The 23,897-nt window shown below is 36.5% G+C and overlaps 1 protein-coding gene across 2 annotated transcripts in view; it reads left to right on the top strand.

Annotated features, from left to right (window-relative positions):
- Positions 1 to 23,897, top strand: part of RNF13 (ring finger protein 13) — a 92,707-nt gene that overhangs the window by 3,693 nt on the left and 65,117 nt on the right. For both annotated transcript variants that reach the window (XM_036756345.1, XM_036756346.1), the window contains exons 2-4: positions 7,861 to 7,983; positions 12,137 to 12,217; positions 23,343 to 23,468. In XM_036756345.1, coding sequence (XP_036612240.1) covers positions 7,870 to 7,983; positions 12,137 to 12,217; positions 23,343 to 23,468 — 321 coding nt within the window. In that variant the 5' untranslated portion in view covers positions 7,861 to 7,869. The remainder of the gene's footprint in view (positions 1 to 7,860; positions 7,984 to 12,136; positions 12,218 to 23,342; positions 23,469 to 23,897) is intronic.

The raw sequence follows: 23,897 nt of genomic DNA, 5'->3' as shown, positions 1-23,897 counted from the left end.
AACAGGATTGCCCACAAAACTAAATACAATAACATATAGCTTGTTTTATTAAAGCATATCCTCACTCAATTCAGCACATTAAGTGCCAAAAGCTGTCCCACTTGTCAGCACTCCCTTGGAAATTCCTTCTGTTCTCTTCTGTGTATATTAAAAATAGCTTCATTGATGCTCTTATCCTTTTTTGTTTTGTTTTGCTCTCACTGGTTAATCAATAAGCATTTATTAAGCCTTACTATGTTCCAGGTGCTGTGCTAAGCATTGAGGATACGAATATGTGGTGGTGGTGGTGGAGGTGGTGGTGGTGGTGGTGGTGGTGGTGGAGGTGGTGGTGGTGGTGGTGGTGGTGGTGAGGTTTGCTGCTTTATTTTAATGGGAGAAGACTACACTTAAAAAAGGAAGCTGAAAAAAGGAAAGCCTCAGGGGGCATATTGGAGAAGACCAGGACTGCAATCTTATGAGAGATGGAGAGATGACTGGCCTTAAATCGAGGCACTAGGAGGAGCCATCCAGGGAGAGGGAAAAGCTACAGGGGCTGAAGATAAATTCCTAGGTGGGAATTCCACTGCTGAAGTGTTTTCCAGGATGAAGAGGTTTCTGGGACATGGTGAAGAATGCCACAGTTCAAACTGAATCTTGACTATGGAGAACCGAAAGTCATTCCCTCCTTATCCTTTATACAGTATTGCTTTCTTGGGGAAGAACATCTACATCAGCAGGTTGATTTTGTCCCAAACACTGGGGACAAGCTTACCATGGTCACCCCTTCCTTGCAGTTCTCACTGTTCTGACTTCACTCGAGTCCTTTATGCATATTCAGAATGATCAAGAAATGGAGTAACACCTTCTAGGATTTGCACCTTGATATTCAGTGCTGCCCTGAAGCTCTGGTGAAAGGTCTCTGGGCAGATGTCTTCTCAGGGGTAGGCCTCCTTTTCTTGGGGGTGTCCTCTACCACCTTCACATATTAAGGCAAGGGCCCTGCTGAATTGGGAGCAGGTAGTCTGACACCCACAGGGCACCACACCCTACTAGTCTTGTAACAAGTTCACATAGTCACAAAAAAATCTGAATTACATTCGCATACTGACCATGTCTAAAAATGTGTACCTCTAATCCATCACTTCTCTGTCAAGAGGTGGGAGCAATGCTTCATCCTCCCTATGTCTTCTGGAATTGTGGTTGGTCATGGCATTTATTCTTTTAAGTCTCTTTCTTTGTAACATTGTAGTAATATGAGTTATTTTCTTTGTTCTACTCACTTCACTCTATCAGTTGATCCAAGTCTTTTTCATGTATCCTACTGTGCAATATTATCTAATTACATTCAATACCATAGTTTGTTCAGCTATTCCTCAGTTAGTAGACACTCCCCTAGTTCTAGTTCTTTGTTAAAAGAGTGCTACTGTAAATATTTTTGCACATGAGAGTCTTTTCCCTCCTTTCTGTCTTTGGTGTAGTGTATGGGTAGTAGTAGTATTGTTGGGTCATAGGGTATCCATCGTTTTCTGACTTTTTGGGTATAGTTGTAAATGTTTTCCATAGTGGCTCTACATTTTGCAGCTCTACCAGCAGTGCATCAGAATTTGTCTTCCCACGTCCTCTCCGGTCATTTTCTCTTTTTGTCATTTTTGTCATGGGTATGAACTAGATCCTTGGAGTTGTTTTAATTTGCATTTTTCTCATTTAGTGATTTGGAGCATTTTTCATTTTGAGAACTGCCTGTTCATATTCTTTGATTATCTGCTGGGGAATAGAAGGTGGCCTATGGGACATGGCAGCAATATAAAAAAAGATCATTAATAAGTGTTTACAAAGAAAAAAAAAGAAAATGAAGGAGTTATCATAGAGATCCAGCATGGTGTGGCTTGGCTCCCACTCAGAACTTTTTAGCTTTGGGACCGTCACAGCCGTGAGGACATAGAGTCACCCTTAAATCATCATCAGAGTAGGGAGTAGGACTTGATGGAAGAACTGGATGGTAATCTGACTAAAAGAAGTACTTTTATGTTTGTACATCCTAGTAGTTATTCTATATTTTCCTGATATAGCGATGGGATAATTTCATTCTCTTTAAACTTAGTGAAAAGGTCAAAATTCTTTAAAAAAAAAACCCAACAAACTAGCTCCCTATGGATATGTTTTTTATATTACTGAAATAACATGATGTAAGTTGATTAATCCATTACAGAGGACCACAAATATAGATGATGAATTTGAAGATATATTGTCTTGAAAACTTATTTGTCATTTCTAGAAGTAACTTGTTTTTAGCATATCCAGATACATATATCCAGATATACACATATTTTATATATTTTATTGGTATATTGATTTTAATAGCAGGACCAGTTCCCATTTGCCAATTCTCTCTTCCCATTAGTAGTGGTGAAGTAATTGTAAAGATGTTTGCTATCTAATGGAAAAATACACAACTTCCAAAATTGTTAGTAATTTTTAAATACTAAGACTCAGGATTTCATTAACAGGTTGGTGAGTAATATAGAATAATATGAAGAAGAAAGAGGTTATTGGTTGCTTAAAACCATGTATTCACTCATTGATGAAGCTAGGAATAGGACTCTCAGCCTAGTTTTGTATTTGTAAACCTGAAGGTGTAATTTTAAAAAGCTTACTGCATTAGGTTCTGAAAGCTACCATTATACTTTTTACATATAATAAACATTGATTATTTTTACTGTTGAAGTAGAATAGTTTGTTTTGGACTTTAGAATGCATTATAGAATTAAGATTATTACTTGTTCCCTGTACCTATAGTGATTGGTAGAGATTGCCTAGAAGTGAACCCATTATAGGTAGAAGCAGACTGAGATTGATTATTGTTGGGAATGTTCCACACATAAAGAAGAGCAGATTTTATTGCTTTTTGGAATGCCATTTTGTTACACTACCATGAATCATCTGATTATTACATGTCTATGTAGAGAAGTCAGTGTCGGTAAAAAAAAAAAAATTTCCAAACCAGGACCAGTAACCACTCTAAGATACAAATGGAATATTGTCCTGTCAAATGTATTGTGTACTTTCTCCTTTAATGTAGAAATTCAGCTAAGTATATTACAAAGCAATAAAAATTAAAACTCTTCAGAACTGTTTACAAAATAGAGGTTCATTAATGCAACAGATTACACAGCATGTAACAGCATAATGTTCAGTAAAGCCAAAGACCAGACCAACTGACTGCAATGAGGGCTCACAGCCTGACCAAAACTGCTGTGAAACTGGAAAGCACTGACAGAAGTGAGGGTTAGACCAACAATATTGGTTATATAAAATTAAAAAGTTGTTACATAAAGAAAACAAATGCACTTGCAATTAGAAGGGAAACAGTTAATTGGAAAATAATCTTTGCAGAAAGTTTCTCAGATAAAGTTCTCGTTTACTATATTTAAGAAAGTGATGCAATTTTCTAACAAGAAATCCAAGCTATTACTATCTATTTTAAGAAAAAATGCTCCAAATTACTAACATTAGAGAAGTGAAAATTAAAACAACTTTAAGGTTTCCTCTCAGTGTAGTCAAGAAGACAAAAGAGGAAAATGGTACTTGGAGGAGGAGCTTTGGGAAAATAGGAACATTAATTTACTCTTGGTGGAGCTGTGAATTAATTGGTTCAGCCATTCTGGAAAGCAGTTTGGAGCTATACCTAAAAAGTCACCGACTCTGCATACCCTCTGATCCAGTGATAACCCAGGATATTCCCCAAAGAGAAAAAACAAAGAGGAAAAAGATCCATATGTGCAAAAATACGGGGGATAGTAGCACAGAACTCGAAACTAATGTTGTCCATCAATTAAGAATAATAGCTAAACAAATTATGGTATGTGAATATAATAGAATAGTATCGTGCTATAGAAGAGATGCCTTGGAAAACTTGTATGTATGTATGTATAGAGTGAAATGAACAGCACCAAGGAATAAGTTACATAATTAAAAACATTGTAAAGAAACTTTGAAAGATTTAAGAACTTCGATCAATGTAGGAAGCATTCTACTTCCTTCCTGACATGAATGCAGAATGAGACACATGTGGACAATGTGGGAATTAGTTTTGATTGACTTGATTTTCTGTTACAAAGGTTTTGTTTTTGTTTCTGTTTTTCAATAGAAGGGGGAGCTTTGAGGATGAGTAGAGGTTAGGGATAGACTTCCCCCTTTCTCAACAAAGAAAGAGGAAAAGAGAATAAATAGAAGGAAGTCTAGAAATAATAATAATAGAGAAGCAGAACAGCTTTGAAAATTACATGTTGAATTTATTATATATTGAAAAGTAAACTCTATATGATAGAAATTTATAGTTTTAGGTACAATCACAATATTTTGGAAATGTTCATTTTATTTGGTGGCTAAGTTCAGAATTACACAAACTATTAAGCATTTAGATGCTTTTGTCTTTGAAAGACACTGAATCTCTTGGCAAAACAACTGATAAGTTATCAGTAGCTTGATAGGGAATTAGAATATTCCTTGCAGGTTCTGCCTCCACCTCCATCACCCATGCAATCCACATCTTCCACCCAAACAAAATCCTGGTGGTTTTTGTCTACAGATCTCCAGGACACTGCCCTTCCTTCCTTAATGCATCGGTACCTGGCTCACAATCTTTCTCTCCTTCCTAACTCCTACCCTAATATTTTGGGACTTCAGCATACATATTGACACTCCCCGAAACACCCTAATTGTTAATTCCTCAGCCTACTCACTTCTCATTACCTAATTCCCCATTCCACCTCAGTTATACACAGTGATGGGCATAATCTTGATTCCATTACTGATAAATGCACTACTTCCATGTTGAAGAACTGAAATCTCCTTATCTGACCACATTCTATTGACTTTCCACCTTTCCCTCTGCCTTCCCAAACCAAATCTCATTCTTTGTTCACACTGTGACCTGTAGTCCCTTAACCCTTCAGTTCTCTCCTAGGATATCATCCCTGAACTGCCCATTCTCTTTTTTTCCCCCTCCATATTGACTCTCTGGTGAACCAGTTAAGCTCTATATCATCTTCTCTTTAGTCCCTAGCCTCCTTATCATATTGCTGATTGTTCCCTGAAGCCAAACCTCAGCCTTGCATCACTACCATCATCTGATGCCTTTGCCCCTACACACATAACTGCCAAACATGGTTGGAGAAAATCACGTACCCATTCTGAGTCCAGTACAAATTTATGTCACACAACCTCTGTTGGGCCATTGCTGCTGCTGGGCAGTTCTTCTATACTTCCATTATCAAAACTCACTATCCCATTTCCCTTTTCAGACCTCATCTGGTCTCACCTGACTGCTCACCTGGCCTTCATCATTATCTCCAGAAATTCATCTTTTTAAAAAAATTAATTTTTTATTTTCAGCATTCACTTCCACCACAAAAAGAGCTGCTATATTTTTGTACATGTGGGTACTTTTCCCATTTTTATGATCTCTCTGGGATACAGACCTAGAAGTGATATTGCTGGATCAAAGGATACACATAATTTTAATAGCCCTTTGGACATAATTCCAGATTACTCTCCAGAATGGTTGAATCAGTTCACAACTCTACCAACAATGTGTTAGTGTTCCAGTTTTCCCACATCTTTTCCAACACTTATCATTTTCCTGTTTTGTCATGTTAGCCAATCTGATAAATGTGATGTGGTACCTCAAAGTTGTTTTGATTTGCATTTCTCTAATCAGTAGTGATTTGGAACATTTCAGAAATTCATCTTCTTGAAAAATGAGATCAGCTTTGAAACTCAAACCTCCTGCCTCCTTGGGCCTTTTCTTCCCTCTGATTGGAGAGGAGGAGAGCTCCCAGATCTTCTATTTAAGGAGGAGGCCCAGAGCAGAAACCTCATCATTTCCTGCAGGACTTTATCATGCCCCCTTGTGCTGGGTACTCTTTCCCCTCCCCGTGCTTTGATTGTGAGCTCCTTTCAGGCAAGGACTGTCTTTTTTATTTTTATTTTTGATTTTCCTAGTGCTTAGCACAGTGCTTGGCACGTAGTAGACTCTTAAACGTTTTTTGATTGATCGCAAACCTCTTATCTATTCCCCTTCTCTCATCCTTTCAGCAGAGAACCTTGCCTCATATTTTTCAGAAAAAATTGATGCCATTTGCCATGAGTTCCATCTTCTCCTCTCTTTCTTATCTCATATCACTCAGATGCCGCCTGCCACTTATCAGTTCAACTCTTGTCCTTCGCCTCTCTCACAGGAAGAGCTAGCTCTATTCCTTGTCAAGGCAGCTAGCCCCTACCTGCACAAGTGATCCCATTCCATCTGGTCTCCTCCAGCAGATTGTCCTTTTTTATCATCCCTACTGTCTCACTTTTCTTCAATCTCTTTCTCTTTGCTGACTGCTTCCCTACTGCCTACAAATGTGCCAGTGATTGCTCCAACCCCTAAAAACCAGATACCTCACTTGTTCCTTCTATCTCTGCTAAGTATTATCCTGTATCTCCTGCTTTCTGAAGCTAAACTCCTCAGAAAGACCATTTATAACCAAAAGGTGTCTCCACTTTCTCTTCTCTCATTCCTTAACCCCTTACACTCTGGCTTCTGACCTCATTCCACTGAAACTACCCTCTCCAATTACCAGTGATCTTCCAGTTGCCAAATCCAATGGCCTTTTCTCTGTCTTATTCTTGATCTCTCTGCAGCCTTTGACACTGTTGATCACCCTGTTCTCCTTAATACTCTCTTCTCTCTAGGTTTTCAGGGCACCAGTCTCTCCTAGTTCTCTTACATTTCTATTGTTCCCTTGCTGGATCCTCAGCAAGGTCATGTCCTCTAACTGTAAGTGTCCCTCAGGGTTCTCTCCTGGGCCCTCTTCTCTTCTCCCACTATAGTACTTGGTGATCTCATCAGCACCCATGGATTTACCATCTCTATGTCATTCCTGAATCTACCTTTCCAACCTAACCTCTATGCTGATTTACAGTGTCACATCTTCAGCTGTCTTTCAGACATTTTGAAACTGAACTCATTATCTTTCCCCTTTAACTTTCACACTATTCGAATTTCCTCCAAACTTTCCAATTATTATCAAGGGTACCACTCCTTCCAGTTTCCTAGGCTCTCAACATAGGTTTCATCCTCAACTTCTCACTTCCTCCCTTGATATCCATTGCCTCCAATCTATTGCCAAGGCTTTTCTGTTTCACCTTGTTACCAGCTTTCCCACTGGCTGCTAAATTAATATTCCAAAGACATAGGTTTTATTAATTTAGCAGCCAATGGGAAAGCTGGTAACTGGCCCCCTCCCCAAAAGTTTTGCTGTTTCTCTCTTGAAATTACTTTGTACTAACATACTTCTATATGTGTTATAAGCAGGTGCTTTTTCTTTTCTTTGTATGTCAGGTTCCTAGCATATATTTTGCACATACCATAATAAGTACTTGATATATATTTGTTGACTTGGATTAAATTATACCTGTAAAGTGGAAATAATTATAGTAGTACATAGGGTTGTTGTTATGGAAATGTTTTATCAACCTTTTATCATATAAATATATTATTACTAATTAGTTTTTCATAATAAAAACTTCATTTTAAAATGTGGGTTTGACCTGAAACTTTAATAGCATATTTATAATAGATAAGGATACTTTGAAAATTTAAGAATTTATATAAATGAGTTTATATGTATATATATGTATATATTCCATTGAATAAGGAACCTATGCTAGTAATGTCATAAAACAATGTTTAAGTATTTGATTACTAATGAATGTATAGCTGTTTTTCTTTAGTCAATACATGCTCCATTGACAAGATCAGTCAAATATTGTGAATGCTACCTTAAGAAATCAGTAATTTTTTGGTCTACTCATTGTTCTTATGTGTTTATTTTTCAGGTGATTAAGATGCTGTTATCCATAGGGATGTTAATGTTGTCAGCCACACAGATATATACTATTTTGACTGTCCAGCTGTTTGCATTCTTTAACCTACTACCTGTGGAGGCAGACATTTTAGCGGTAAGTGCATCTGAAATAAATTAATGTGTCTGAAGTAAGTGTAAGAAAAATTTAACAAAACACTACCCAAGCTAGGTGTGTGTATGTGTTTGTGTGTGTGTGTTTTGACTTTTATGATGTGGAATAGGTAGTTAACAATTAGAACTTCATGGTTTTCCAAATGGTTTGAAACTGTCTTGCCACAGATGTTTTGTGATTCAGGTAGAAGTGATCTTTACTGAAAAAATGACACTAAGAGGGATTGAGACTGTGCAGATATTTTATACTTCTGTTGCTTTTACCAATTCTGCTGAGCTATGAAGATGGTTTGGGAAGAAAGCCCTCAACGAATGGGACTATTGCATAGACCTTAAGATGATTTTCTCTTTTAAAACATTTTAATTGATAACTTTTGTTTCTAACTCACATACATTCAATAATATTGCTCCTTCTCTACTCACAGAGCTGTCCCCACCAAGAGAATAAAAAAGAAAATCAGTAAAATTAACTTAGCACATCAGCCAAATCTGTCATTATATGCAGTGTTTACATTCCAATTCATTCACCTCTGCAAAGAAGGGGAAGTGTGGTCTTACATCTCTTTTTGGAGTTCAAGCTAGCTCATTATAATTTTGCAGCTATTCCGTTTCAATTGTTTTGTTATTTCTATTCCATTGTTACAGTCATTATTGTTTTGCTGGTTCCCCTTCACTTTGCATCAGTTCATATAAATCTTACTATACTTCTCTATAGTCATCATATTCATTGTTTCTTAGAGTGCTGCAATAATCCATTGCTTTAATGTATGATGATTCACTTAGCCCATTCCCAAGCTGAGAGGAATCCACTTTGTTTTTAGGGCTTTAGTACTACTAAAAGTGTTGCTATAAATACTTTGATCCGTATGAGACCTTTCTTTCTTTCTTTCTTTCATTGACCTCCTTGGAATACCTGTCATGCATGGATCAATGGTTATAGTGATTTTAGTCACTTTCTTAGAATAACAACTGGTTGGACCAATTTTATGATTTCTTCTTATACTTGGAAACACACTTAAACTTTTCTAGCTTCATTTCTTTGAAGGGTTACTGTCCCAGATAAGTTACAGTTTTATTGATTATTGCTTATTAGAACTGAGCTAAGAATTCGAAGTGTGATAAAATGACTAGGAGCCTTTAGGGCTAGTAAGAAGCTGATCTGCATGGTCTTGCTGGAACTTATGCATACAAATACACATTCTGAATGAGGTCTCTGAAGGTCTTGGAGTCTTTTCAGGATGTGAGACTGAATTAGGGACTCTTTGTGGTAGTCAGCATACATTAGGGTGGGCCCCCCTTTTGACTTATACTGTTGGTTTATGTTCATTACCTGCAAGACTAGAACTTTGGGTATCCCTTGATATTATAGGAATAGCCTTTTAAAATGTGCCAATTTTAGCCTAACGTTATTCTTATGTGGGGGTATTGAGACTTTGTGCCTGGAGACCTACATATGGCGTGGGAGTGTGGGTCCTCTTCCACAGTGCCTAGACTATGTAGGTGCTACTGTGTACCAGGGCTTTCAGTACTTATTTCATGTTGCCATGGTGTTCCCCTCCTTTCTCCAGGTGATGTCTGAGGTCTCTTCCAATTCTATGATTCTTTGAAATGTGCCACTTTCAATAGTCCCAAATTCTCAACTCTTCACTATTGTTTATCCAGTAGAATGTAAGATCCTCTAGGACAGAGACTGTTTTATATTTCTTTGTATTCCCAATACCTAGAACGTAATAGGTGCACAGTACATTTTTGTTGACTCCAACACTAGGGTCTCACTTTGTTTTCTTGGGGCTTCTGATAATCTGTATACCTCTCTCTGTAACTAATTCCTCCAAGCTCTCTACAAACATGTCCAGGACTACCTTATTCTCAGAATCTCTTATTTTGACCCTAGCCGTCTCTGAAGCTATTGTTGTCCCCTCCTGCTTATGGCCAAACTCTTTGACACATTCTGATTTCTGTCAAAGACATCAAACTTTCAGTCACCTAAGTTCAAAATCTTGGCATTAGCAGCTCCTTGACCTCCTTCACTTTACATACTAAATCACTTTCCAGTTGTTTTTGATTCTGTCTGGGATATGGACTGCACCCTTTCATGGGCATGAGAGCCCAAGGTTGGACTCTTCCTGTCCTGGACTAATAACTTAACTAATAGAATAACACTAATAGAATGTTCTTTCATCTGGATGAAGACTTCTAGGCATGGAGGTGATACTATTGGAAATGACTCATTAACTCGTTTTTTTATGAGATATTCTAACACTGTAAATATTGGAAGCTATTCAACATCACTAGATCTCAATTTCCTTATGGATGTCTAAGGTCTCTTCTAGTTCTAAATCCCATGATCCATTCTTACATATGTAATCTGTACATATAACTTCTTGTTAGTGGGTAATTTTCTTTTCTTTAAAAAAAAATTTTCTTCTCCTCTTTCCCCGTTTGAAACATTACATCATTCTTCATGTAAGAATCTAAAAATGACAGAATCAAAGAAATCTAGAACCAGAAGGGATCCTAAAGATTGTCCCTAATTTTCCAGATAAAGAAACTGAAGCTTAAATAGGTTAAATGACTTGCCAAGGTCATATAGCACATTATGGGCAAAGTTCTGAAATAAAGAAATGGCATTGCTTTTGTTCTGGTCTAGCATGAAAGACAGGTCATAGAATGTGTGTGTTTGTGTGTGCTGTTCAAATACTGTCTTAGAAATATAAGTAATAGGAGGGCAAGGTAGTGGGTAGAAGTAAAGTAGAGGAGTCAGGAGGAATAGGAAATAAGAGATACACACAAAGATATACACAAAGATTAGGAGTGGAATCTGTTAGGGAAAGCATATGTTTATACATGTATATGTGTGTGTATATATCTGTATATCCATGCTTAATTGTAGCCTTTGGGGGTGGAGGGGAGGGTGAAAAAAAGAACAAAGTAAAAAGTGTACAGCAGAGAGCAAAAGAAAACTTACAAGGACGCAAAGAAAAGATAGACAGCTCTCAACATAACGTTTAGTGTTATTTAATGTATAGGCTTTCTTTAAATGGAAATTTATCGCTATATATTTTGATAATAGGTTTCTTTTTCCTTTCTTATTATATATTTAAGTTTTAGTATTTAAGCCTGAGGTAAAAAAGGATTAAAAAATATAAGAACCTGTTTGAGTGTGTGTGTGTTTTTGTAAATATGTATATATATGTATGTGTATATATACACACAAACACATATATGTTTTTGCTCGGTTCTGCCTAGTGCTTTATTGTTCTTGAGACTTAGAAGTTTAAAAATGAATAAGTAAATATATTGAAGCAAAACTTTTGCTTTCAAAAGTATATTTGAAACTCTTATTAGGAAACATGGTTATAAGAGTATTGATTGGGGTCAGAAATGCTTAAAGTCTGTTTCCAGTGATCTCTACAAAATGAAGAATATCAAAAGGATGTCTTCTGAGGAGTAAATTGTGTGTAAATTTGTAAATCTGTGTGTAAATTAGTTCCCATAGAAGTTGTTATGCTAATTGTCTGAGAAGATACCATCCAATTTGAAACCCTGATCTGTGTGTGTATGAAATCATTTAGGATTTAGTGATTTTGCTAAATTATAGGTCACTAGAAATAGTTTATTAATTTTAAATGGAAATTCTCCCCTGAGATCCTCTTGTGCCTTACAGTGGCATGCAAAGTGCCAGAAGGTCCTACTAAGTTGTTAAGACTTCATATGTGGACTTCTTAATGTCTTCAAGGACTAGCCTAGTTAAATTTGGGGGAAGTTCATTACCAGGTTGGTTGTAATGTGTTGAAATTTTTGTCCAAAAAAAATCTCATGAATATGATCTAAGGTGGTAGAGGGCTTGTGATCTGTATTGGTGATGGGAGAATGCATACCACTGATATTGTAGGTGCTTGACATGTTAGTATTGATGGAGAATAGGCGTTAGGCATATTTCTTTGCAAATTTTATGTGAAAATGCATTTGTAGATGAGAAATTACAAGGATTTTATAGATATGTACAGATATGTATATATATGCATAGAATAGATGAGATACCAATAGAACTAGTTGAATATAATTATAAATGCATTGTTTTCATTCTGTTGCATAATGTGAATCTAACTTGACCATTTTAATTTTATATTTAGTATAATTTTGAAAATGTATCACAGACATTTGATGACCTTCCAGCAAGATTTGGTTATAGACTTCCAACCGAAGGTTTAAAGGTAAGAAATAGTATTTAGAATATAGTTAAACTATTAATGTCATTATTTTATCATAGCATATTTTGTTGATGATGTTTAGAGTATCTAAAAGTATGGATATATAATTCTCTACAAATTTTATAATATTTTGTACCAGTTAAACCTCAATTTTTGATCTCCATCATAGGTTATCCTCAGTTTATGTGAAACGGTTATGTTTCAGAAATTCATTTTAATGCCAACATTTGGAATTCTTGAGTGCATTTCTCTCTAATAATAACTTATATTTGCATGGCACATTAAGATTTATGAAGTACGGTCTTCTCAACAAAACTGTGAAATAGGTCATGCAAGTATTACTATCTCAGTTTTACAGATGGACCTTGAAGCTTTGAGGAGCTGAGCAGCTTGCCCAAAGTCCCACACTGAGGGCTTCAGGCCTGAGCTTGCATTTGAAGTGTGGTCACCTGACTTAAAAAAATCTAGCAGTCTTTTCATTGTACCAGGCTACCATATCAATGATGTAAATGACATTTGGCTCAACAGACCCTCATACAAAACCTGATTTTTAACTCATTGTATAGCAGATATTTGCAATTAAAAATAGTAAATCAAAACTGTGGAAGCACACTTTTCTGTGAGCATTGTAAAATAAATTTAAACATAGCCAAACATTAAAATAAAAAATGTCAACATATTCCACAATGTCCTTAGCATAGTTGACTTGGCACTAAATCTAATAATAATAAGTCTTTGTATTAAGACCAGGAATCTACTTCACTTTGAGTCATGTCTAATCCCCTTTGGCTTTGCTTGCTTCACTTTGCATCAATTCATATGGATCTTTCTGTGTTTCTCTCTTCATCATCTCCATCATTTCTTGTAGCACAGTGATGCTTCATTTCATTCTATGCTATAATATGTCTAGCCATTCCCTAATTGGTGTATGTCTATTTTGTCTCCAGCACTTTATAATCACAAAAAGAGCTGCTGTAAATATTTTGAGTATGATGACTTTCTTGTCAATGGCCAACTTGAAGTGTAAGCCTAATAGCAGATTTTCTGGGTCAAAAGGTATATGGTTGTTTTAGTCACTTTATTTGTAGGATTCTGACTTGCTTTCCAGGAATTATTTTACTGATTTGCAGCTCCACCAGCAGTGTACCAGTGTGCCTATCATTCCAGGCTGATGGGTGGAAGCATTGCTATTCCTATGAGTCTTAGTTTCTGGGTCCTGGGCTATCTCCATCAGGTTCTGAGGGGAGATGGTAGCTAAGGTGGTGATGTACTTGGCACCTGCTGCATCTTGTTTCTCAGGGCATGTTGCTGTGTAAGCTAGGCAAGGTTTACTGCTCTGTGTATGGCATTTGCTTGGCAGTTGGTGAGGATGGCTGGCACTTTCTCCACAAGGGTTGCTTCCCCTGATATGGCTATGAGGGTGGGGCTGAAAGTGGTTTAGGGGATGCTGCTATTCTCAAAGCTTTTGGGATCAGGATCCTGGGCTGTTTTCATTAGAGCCTCAAGGGAGATGGGAGTCAGAGTGATGGTGGTGGTGGTTTGACTCGCCTGGTACTGCTGCCTCCTATTAACATTTTTATTCTTGAAGCATAAAGACAAAGTGAGCTAAAATAAGAGACTAGAGCAATAACTATCATACTTTAGCTGAACTTTAAAAAGTAGCAATCATTACCTTAGACCAAATAGCAGCAAATCTAGGTTTGATTAAGAGATAGTGAAACTACATTTTGCTGAAAGAAACTATTGACAGTGAATTAATATCAATACTTAACATATGAACTCAATGATATTACATTTGAATACTTAAAGTAAAAACTAAATAAGATACAAGGAGAAATAGGCAGTAAAACTGTAATAGTTGGGGAAATCAATGTAGTCTAGGTAAATAACCAAAAATAAGCAGGAAATAAGTGAATGACATGAAAAGAATTTTAGAAAAATTATGTATGGTAGATCTCTAACAATTACTGAATAGAAATTAAAAGGAGCGTGCATACCCCTTAGCTGTGTAGGGCACCTTCTCAGAAATTGATATTGTAGATCACTGGCAATCATTGAATAGTAATAAGGAGCATGTATGTCTCTCTGCTGTATATGGCACCATAACAAAATTGACCATGTATTAGGACATAAAAACCTTATAAACAAATGTAGAAAAGACTAAACAACTTTTGTTGACTGCAAAGCAATAAAATTTATATTCAGTAAAGGGTCTTTAAAGAAAATTCAAAATGAACTTCATTCTAACAAATGAGTCCAAGAAAAAATAGAAATAGTACATAATTTTATCAAAAAAAATTATAAAATTGAAGTTACACAGTAAAATTCATTAAATGCACCCAAATAAATCCTTAGGGGAAAATTTATTTCAACATATTCATTGACAAAAGGGAGAAGTAATTAATCGATGAATTGTTCATACAGTGAAAAAAGCCCCCTAGAAAATAAATTAGACATCAAAATAGAAAATCGTAAGGCTTCAAGAAGAAATTAATAAAATTGAAAGTAAAAAAATGCCATTCAATTAATGCTTATAGCTAGTAACTGGTTTTGTAAAAATATTTTTAAAAATTTATTTAGTTTGTTTTCTGCATTCAGTTTTATAAGGTTTTGAGTTCTAAATTTTTCCTCTTCCCTCCCCTCTCTCTTCCCCAAGATGGCATGCTATCTGATATAGGCTATACATTTACAATCATACTAAACATATTTCCATATTAGTCATGCTGTGAAAGAAGAATTAGAACCAAAGGGAAAAACCATGAGAAAGAAAAAATGAAAAAAAAATAGTATGCTTTGATCTGCAGAAATGGGTGGAGAAGACAGGATACTTTTTAAGTAAGTAGTAAATAGTCTGGTTTGTTTGAAACATGTCTACCCGAAGGAGAGTAGTAAACCAGGGAAATGTGTTTTGGAGTCAGATTTTGTAGATCCTTTTATACTCTGCCTTTTACTCGATCAACCCTTTGGTCCCCCTTAAACTAATCCTGTATTTCTCTTCTGTTTATTAGTCAAATTCTTTGAAAAAGTTGTCTGCATTTGGTGTTTCTAATTCCTCTCTTCTTTCTCCTAAACCCATTGTTATCTGCCTTTTAACCTCATCACTAAACTGTTACTTTTCTCACCAAAGTTCTGTGATATTTTTAAAAAAAAAATTTTTTTTCAACCAACAAAAATCTGCCTTATCTCCCTTCTACCTCTTCTTTCCTCCACACCAAAGAAAAATAAAGCCTCCCTTCCCCCATTACAAACATGAGTAGTCAAGCACAACAAGTTCCCACATTGTGCTTGTTTAAAAAAAAAAGGTCACAATCTGCACTCTTGAGTTTGTCATCCCTCTATCAGGAGGTGTGGGTAGCTTGGTGCATCATAAGGTCTCTGGAGTTGTGGCTGCCCAATGTGTTTATCAGAGTTCCTGAATCTGTTTTTCCCTTGTTAAATAGTATTTTATATTTTTCAGTCGCATGTAAAGACAATTTTTACCATTAATTTTTTAAATAAAATTCTGAGTTCCAAATTCTCTTCCTCCCTTCCCTCTTCCCTAAGACAGTAAGCAATTTGATACAGGTTATATATGTGCAATTATGTAAAACATTTCTATATTAGCCATATTGAATAAGAAGAAACAGAACAAAAGGAAAAAACTGCAAAAAAAAAATAAAGTGAAAATAGTATGCTTCAATCTGTATTCAGACTCCATCATTTCTTTCTCTGCATTTGGATAGCTTTTTCCATCATGAGTCTTCTGGAATTGTCTTGCATCATTGTATTGCTGAGAAAAGCTAAGTCAGCCATGGTTGATCATTCTACAATATTGCTGTTACTTTGTACAATGTTCTCCTGCTTCTGCTTGCTTCACTCAGCATCAGTTCATGTAAATCTTTCCAGGTTTTTCTGAGAACATCCTGCTTATCATTTCTTATACCACAATGGTATTCCATTACATTTATATACCATAATCTATTTAGCCATTCCACACTTGATGGACATCACCTCAATCTCCAATTAATTCTTTGCCACCACAAAAAGAGCTACTATAAATATTTTTGTACATGTGGGTCTTTTTCCCTTTTGTATTATCTCTATGGGATACAAACCTAGTAGAGGTATTGCTGGATCAAAGGGTATGCACTTTGTTTGCCCTTTGGGCATAATTCCAAATTGTTCTCTAGAATGATTGGATCAGTTTACAAGTCCACTAACAGTACTATCAGTGTCCCAATTTTCCCACATCCTCTTCAACATGATATCATTTTCCTTTTCTTTACGTTAGCCAATTTGATAGGTGTGAAGTGGCACCTCAGAGTTGTTTTAACTTGAATGTCTCTAATCAGTAGTGATTTAGTGGATTTTTTCATATGACTATAAATAGCTTTGATTGCTTTGTCAGAAAGCTGCCTGTTCATATTCTTTGACCATTTATCAATTGGGGAATGACTTGTATTCTTCTCATAAACTCTATATGTTTGAGAAATGAGGCTTTTATCAGAGACACTTGCTGTAAAAATGGTTTCCCAGCTTTCTGTTTTCCTCCTAATCTTGGTTGCATTGGTTTTGTTTGTGCAAAAACTTTTAAATTTAATATAACCCAAATTATCCATTTTATAAGAGTTCAGGAGTCTTTCAGAAATTTTTGTCTTTACAGTATTATTGTTATTGTATAAATCATTCTTCTGGTTCTGCTTATTTTACTCTGAATCATTTCATGTAAATCTTCTCTGGTTTTCTTCAAATGAGCTCCTTAGTAATTTTTTATAATACAATGTCATTCCATCACATTCATATACCAGAGCCTGTTTGTGTATTTCTCAGTTGTTGGGCACCCCCTGAGTTTCCAATTCTTTGCCAATATAAATATTTTTATACAGTGTTACAGTTTATTTTATTATTTTTTAAATTTTATTTATTTTATTTATTTTATTATTCTTTCCCCCTTTTCTTCCCCTTCCCTTTTTCCTACTTTTTAAAAAAATAAATTATTTTTAGTTTTCAATTTTCACTTCCATAAGTTTTAATTTTCTCCCCTCTCCGTCCCTTCCTTCTCCCCAAGATGGCACACAATCCCATATAGGCTCTACATATACATTCCTATTAAACATTTTCACATTAGTCATATTGTATAGAAGAATTAGAACCAATGGGAGTAACCATGGGAAAGAAAAACATAAAACAAAACCAAAAAAAGAAAATAGTCTGCTTCAATCTGTATTTAGACTCTACATTTCTTTTTCTGGACATGGATGGTATTTTCTAGCATGAATCTTTTGGTATTGTTTTAGGTCCCTGCATTGTTAAGAAAAGCTAAGTCTTCTCAAAGTCAGTCATTTCACACTGTGGTTGTTACTTTGTGCTTTATTACTTTTGTACTATGTACTTTGTTACTTTTGTTCTCCGGGTTCTCACTTCACTCAGCATTAGTTCATCGAAGTCTTTCCAGGTTTTTCTGAAGTCTGCCAGTTCATCATTTCTTATAGCACAATAATATTCCCCTTTTTCCTACTTTTACTCTGTTCATTTTATGTGTTACATCTTGCCACCATCCTAGCAGAAATACATATTGAAATCAAGCCTTAGGCACCAGTTTTTTTTTTCTTGTAGCACTTTTATTTCTATGCCCAAATCTCTGTTCCCTTCTTTGATCAGTTTAGATGAGAGTGAAGTTCAAGTGTAGCTTGCTCTTCCCCTCCTTGTTGCCTTCTTAGATGCAGTGGATATAGCGCTGGGCCTGGGGTCAGGAATACTTGAGTTCAAATTTGGCCACAGACACTTAATAGCTCTGTGACCCCAGGCAAGTCATTTAACTTCTGTTTGCCTCAGTTTGTTGCAAGGCTCAAAGTTGTTGCAAAGATCAAATAAAATAATATTTGTGAAAGCACTTAGCACAGTGCCTGACCCATAGCAGGTGCTATAGAAATGCATGTTCTCTTCCCTCCTTGTTCATGTGTTCTTAAATATGTGAGTTTATTTTCCCAATCCTTTCCCCGTCTCCCCAGCCCCCCCCCCCCAGTCCTTTTTTTCCTCCTAGTCCATTCTACTTTAAGATCATTGAAACATAACAGAACTAGTCCTAGACTTTCTGTCTAATTAGACTCTCCCTATGACCTGATTATGATAAGATTTAGAGGACTTACATGTATCACTTCTCCATATTAGGTAGTTTATCCTTATTTAGTGTGTTGTCATTGTTTCCTCATTTTTACCTTGCTGTGTTTCTTTTGACTCCTATGTTTACATTTTAGAGTTTCTGTGCAGCTTTGGTGTTCCCATCAGGAATGCTTTATTTCATTGAAGATCCAACTTTTTCCCCTGTGGGATTATATTTGTTTTTTTTGGATAAGTTTTTCTTTATTGTAAGTCTGTATCCTTTGCCATGTAGAATATCATATTCTAAGTTCTGCTCTTTTACAGAGATAGTCGCTAGATCATGGGTGATCTTGACTGTAGCTTCTTGATATTTGAATTTCTTTGACCCGGAAATTATGGATTTTGACTTATGATCTCCTTAGCAGTTTTTCATTTTGAGGTTATTTCAGGGGAAGATATCTCAAATCTCTTAAATTTTTAACCTTTGCATTATCCTGAACTCCTTATTCTTTCTCATTCTATATATCCAATTATTTGCCAAATCTTGACATTTCTACCTTTATGATGTCTCCCACATCTAATCACTCTTCTCTACTTACTCAGATACCCCCTTCGTTTCAAGTTCTCATCACCTCTTACCTAGATTATTGCAACAGCCTTTTAGTTGGTTTCCTTGCTTCAAGTCTTAACTCACTCCAGTTCATCCTACACACTGCTGCCAAAATAATATTCATTAAATGGGAATATGTGACTTCCCTATTCAGTCAACTGAAGTAGTTTCCTCTGGCCTCTAGGCACATTTTCACTATACTCAGTTTAAGAACTGGAAATTCAAATCAAAAGTCCCTTTAAAGGCCATAATAAATAAGTAGGGCCATCAAAGGAAAGAGGTCACTTCTTAAGGTTTGAAGTGGATTAGGTTTGAATCCTGCCCTCATATACTTTCTAGGTGGGTCACCCTGAGCAAGTCACTTAACTTTTCTGTACTTCACAATAGAAGTGTTTTGAAGTAGAAGATGAAAAAAGAGCAGAGGCTGCTTTTACTCACTATCCACTTGATTTCCTAGTTGATTAGATAGATGTAGTAGCCAAGGGCAGTGCGATTTTAGAGTATAAACTTATTTGTAAAACACTACAGAAGTTTCATTGAAGCTTGCTTGCAGTATTGCCTCATAAGAGAATGAAAAGCCCTGAGCACAAAAACAAGTATATAGAAAGTATGGCATGAGACTCAACTAAGCCAGCTCTCCTGGAGAAGAGGGTGATGGATAGCGTCAAAGGGTGCGTCAGATGTTGCGTAAAGGTCAGGAAACACATGGATTGAGAAAAATGCCATTAAATTTGTGAGATAAAATGTCATTGTGTTGGAATTCATATTGCACAAGGTTTAGAATTCAGTAAGAAGAGAGAAGAGCACTTAGGTGGTGCAGTGGATAGTGTCCTGGGCTGGACTCAGGAAGTCTTGAGGTCAAATCTAGCTTCAGACACTGGCTTGTGACCCTGGGCAAGTCATTTAACCCTGTTTGCCTAAGGTTCATCATCTGTAAAATGAGCTGGAGGAGGAAATGGCAAATAGTTCCAGTATCTTTGCCAGTAACACCCCAAATGGTGTTATAAAGAATCTGACACAACTGAAACAACTGAACAACAACCACAAAGAAGAGAGAAACTGGAAGTATGGAGGGTACACTACTTTATTGAAGTGTTTATTTGAGGAAGAGAGAGGATAGGGAGAGGTGGTTCAAGCCAAAGTTTTTTTTAGCAGTGGAAGACTTTGATATATCCTTGTTTGTATAAAAGGAGCCAGTAGACAGGGAAGGATTGAAGATTTAGGAGTGAGAGTCTGCCAGAGATGGGAAGAGATGGCATCAAGGATGCATGTAGATTGGTTTGCCTTAGTAAGAAGGTCCCCCTTTTCATGAGAGACAGGGATGAAAGAAGAGGGCATCTGAAGTCAGGAGAAGGGAAGAAGAGAGAGCTCTTGCCAAAAGGCCTTAGTTTTTGTAAAACTCTTAATGCCACTGCATATTCCTGAGAAGGTGAATGAAATTGTCAGACCTCTGTTTTAGAAATATCAAATTTGGATGGTTTGGATGGAAGGAGGTAGGGAGACCAATTTAAGAGACTTTGGAATATTGTAGGCCAGAGGTACTCCTAAATGCAGGTACCTGTGGTGTGTGTGTGGAGAGAAGAGGATGAAGGCATTAGATGATGTGGGGGTACAAGATATCCAATTGATGACCTACGAGGGGATGAATGAGAGTAATAAGTTGAGCATGACTCCTGATTTGTGAAGGTGGATAATTAGAAGAATGGTGATACCCTTGATAGAAATAGGGAAATTAGAAGAAAGAATGGGCTTATTTATGTAAAGATGAATTCTGTTTTAGATGTATTAAGGTGAAGATGCCTAATGGGACCTCCAGGTGGAATGTCTACATGCATTTGAAGATGTTATACTTGGTCAGGTGACAGATAATGACTACTTATGTACATTCTTTCCTTTGCTGTAGCAGTTCTCTATGGCGTCTTGCTAAGTAGGAATTTAGTTCTTTCTCCATCCTTTTTGGTGCAGCCTTTTTGGACTAGAATTTCAGGGCCCGAGGCAAATATGTTTTTACCACCCTTTTTAAGATTTACCCCATTTCTAGCCAAGATCCCAGTTTTCCTATGTTTTAAACTGCGTCCTAGAAATCCAAAACCCAATTTTCAGCCACTACCTTCCTAACTAGCTGTTCACTTTCTTCTCTGAAACACTTGCCTTTATGCAGCAGCACTTGATGAAAACAGCTGCACTCCAGCATCTTCATAAGCTTCAGCAAGACTTTCTAGATTTCCTAAGACATTGCAAAATCATGACGTACAGTCTAAATCATCAAACAAAAATATATCTTGTTCATTGTAAGTTTAGATGTTATATGTTTTATTACATTTTCAATTTGTAACTCATTTATATATTAGGTAATTTAGCTAGAGTATTTGATAAGTGCATCCTAACAATAACCATCTTGTATAATGAAAAAAAGCTCTTGAAGACTTTGGTAATTTAATATGTTGCTTTTTGACATTCAGGGAGTTTGCGGTAGCTTGAAGGAATTCATATTGCTATCGTGGGGTAAAAGGAATGTCACTTTTAGACCCAGAATAACTTATGTTTGAATCATGGCTATGACACTTACTGTCTACATGTCCTTGGTCAGAGACCATTGCCAATTCCTTAAATTCAGAGGGGCTGCCCAGGCTGAGAGCAATAAATAAGATAGATCTGAGCTATTTCAGCTTAAAAAGCAGTAAAACCTCAGGTAGCTGTTTAAGCAATGTTTTCCACTTACCTTTCCTGGCAGCTATTTATAGAATACTTCAGTTATACTGAATTCATCTTTACCCTATACCTGATTCTGTACTACCAAATACAAATCTTTCGACTAAGAATTATTTCTTTTGGCCTATGTCCTACTAACTGGCATGGCAGGATATAAGGGATTCAAGAGTAGTGTGATGTGACTTGGTCAAACATTATGGGCAAGTCTGCAAAGGAAGGAGAGACTAGAGCAAGAGGGAGACCAGAAAGAGGTGGAGTGACTAAAGCTTTAAGGTGAGGATAAAGAATGGCAAAGTAAGAGTGAATCATAGAGAGCTGGAAGGGGAGGGCTAACCCTCAGAAAGGTTATTGTAGAATTCGAAGGATGTTGGTAATGTATCAGGCAAAAAACAAGTAAAAAAGCTCTTATTATTTGAAACTGCATTAAAAGAGGTTTAGCATCCAGTTCTTCTCAGACCATATCCGGAACAAAATGTTCAGTTGTGTGCACCACAACTTGGGAAGGACATTTGATAAGCTGGAGGGTCCCAGTGAAGTGAAACAAGGATGGTGAAGGGCCTCTAGATAAGTTTATTGGAGGATCAGTTTGAAAGAACCAGGGATGTTTAGACTGAGCGGAACAAACTTAAGCAAGTTGGGGAATGGGAGAACTTATCTTCAGGTAGATGAAAGGCTTACTTATGGAAGAGAATTTTGTTGTCCTTTTTGGTCCCAGAAAGAAGAACTAGGAGCAATGGGTAGAAGCTTTTAAGAAGCAAATTTTGGGTTGCTGTTGGAAAAGATGCAGTGACCAGACTATTCAGAAATGGGGCAGATACTTCTGGTTGGGTGGGATCCTCAATTCTGACATTGCACAGCAGAAGTCAACAAGTACTTCTTGGCCTTTGTAGAGCAGGCTCTTGTTCAGCCGTGTGCCAGTCTATATGGTCTCTGAGTAGTCTACCAGCAGCACCATGGTTTTGTAATTCTGACTAACCTTGCCCACCATTTAGTGCCTTTCCCCAAATACTTCCCACCTTGTGACTCAGCAGCAATTTTGAAACTTTATAAATGTTAGCACTCTGTTAGCTCTTATCAAAGACTGACTAGCCCAAGTACCACAGACATTAATTTAGTTGGCTTTATGGGTTTCATATCTGAGGAGAGTATTAAGTTTTGTGGCTGGCTTTACTGGGTCAATTTATTCAGTAATTTTAAAAGGTATACCTCATATGTGTTTTATAATTCACTAGTTAATTTTCTTTGCATCCTGAAATTGCTAATAGACACATTCTAGTTTCTTGGCTCTTAACATAGACATGTGAACTTACTTTTATTGTCTTTTACAATATGCAAAAAAAGGTATTTATTGCTAATTAAGTAAAAAAAGGTAGTATGTGGCATAGTATCTTTGAGAGTGTTGGACCTAGTATGATCAAAACCTTGGTCTCAATCCTGTCTCTGCCCCTTTAGTTATATGTAAGTCATTTAAGCTTTCTAAGGATCAAGTTTCCTCATTTTCAATGGGGATAATAACACTTATAATACCTACCTCATACAGTTTTTTTTAGATTCAGTTGAGGTCCTGTAAAGTACTTCACAAAATTTAAAGTGCTATATAATTGTCAGTTACTATTTCAAAATAAAAATCAGCTATGTCCTTGGCTTATTTATGTCTTTGGAGTAGAAAGGACAAATTTTAAGTCTTCATTATTAAACAACTTGTCACATCTTTCTTTGTTTCAGGGATTTCTGATAAACTCAAAACCAGAGAATGCCTGTGAACCCATAGCGCCTCCACCACTGAAAGACAACTCCACCAGTGCCTTCATTGTGTTAATTAGAAGACTTGATTGTAATTTTGATATTAAGGTACTTGTATAATTTCTTGTCATTTTTAAAGGACAGTTTTAGGTTACTGTTTTATGCCAACAGACTCTTGTCTCAGCTGGACCTGGGAACCTCCAACTCTTAGTTTTAAATCTTGAATTTTACATGGGAGCAGGGGCAATATTGATAACATGTGTAGTTCCTTCCTCATTTTATTTGTTTGATCAAAGACCCTCCTGTAGTGAGTAGACTGGCTTTACCACCTCTGTCAATTTGACTGGCTTGGATTGGCGAGGCTTCCAGTAGTTTTATTTTAGTGTGATGTGAGGTAGTAAAATGAAGTAGGGCAGGAATCTCTTCTTTGCACGTGAATTTGGTTGTACAGTTATCACTGCTTTACAAGACAAGGAGGTTGCCATTTCCACATAGCTCTCTTTTTCTCCCCTGGGCTGGCTGATGAATGTTGTCATG

Source organism: Trichosurus vulpecula, chromosome 4 (assembly GCF_011100635.1).
Source record: "Trichosurus vulpecula isolate mTriVul1 chromosome 4, mTriVul1.pri, whole genome shotgun sequence".
Taxonomy (NCBI): domain Eukaryota; kingdom Metazoa; phylum Chordata; class Mammalia; order Diprotodontia; family Phalangeridae; genus Trichosurus; species Trichosurus vulpecula.
The sequence above is the reverse complement of the archived record's forward strand: the minus strand, read 5'-3'. Positions and strand labels throughout refer to the sequence as shown.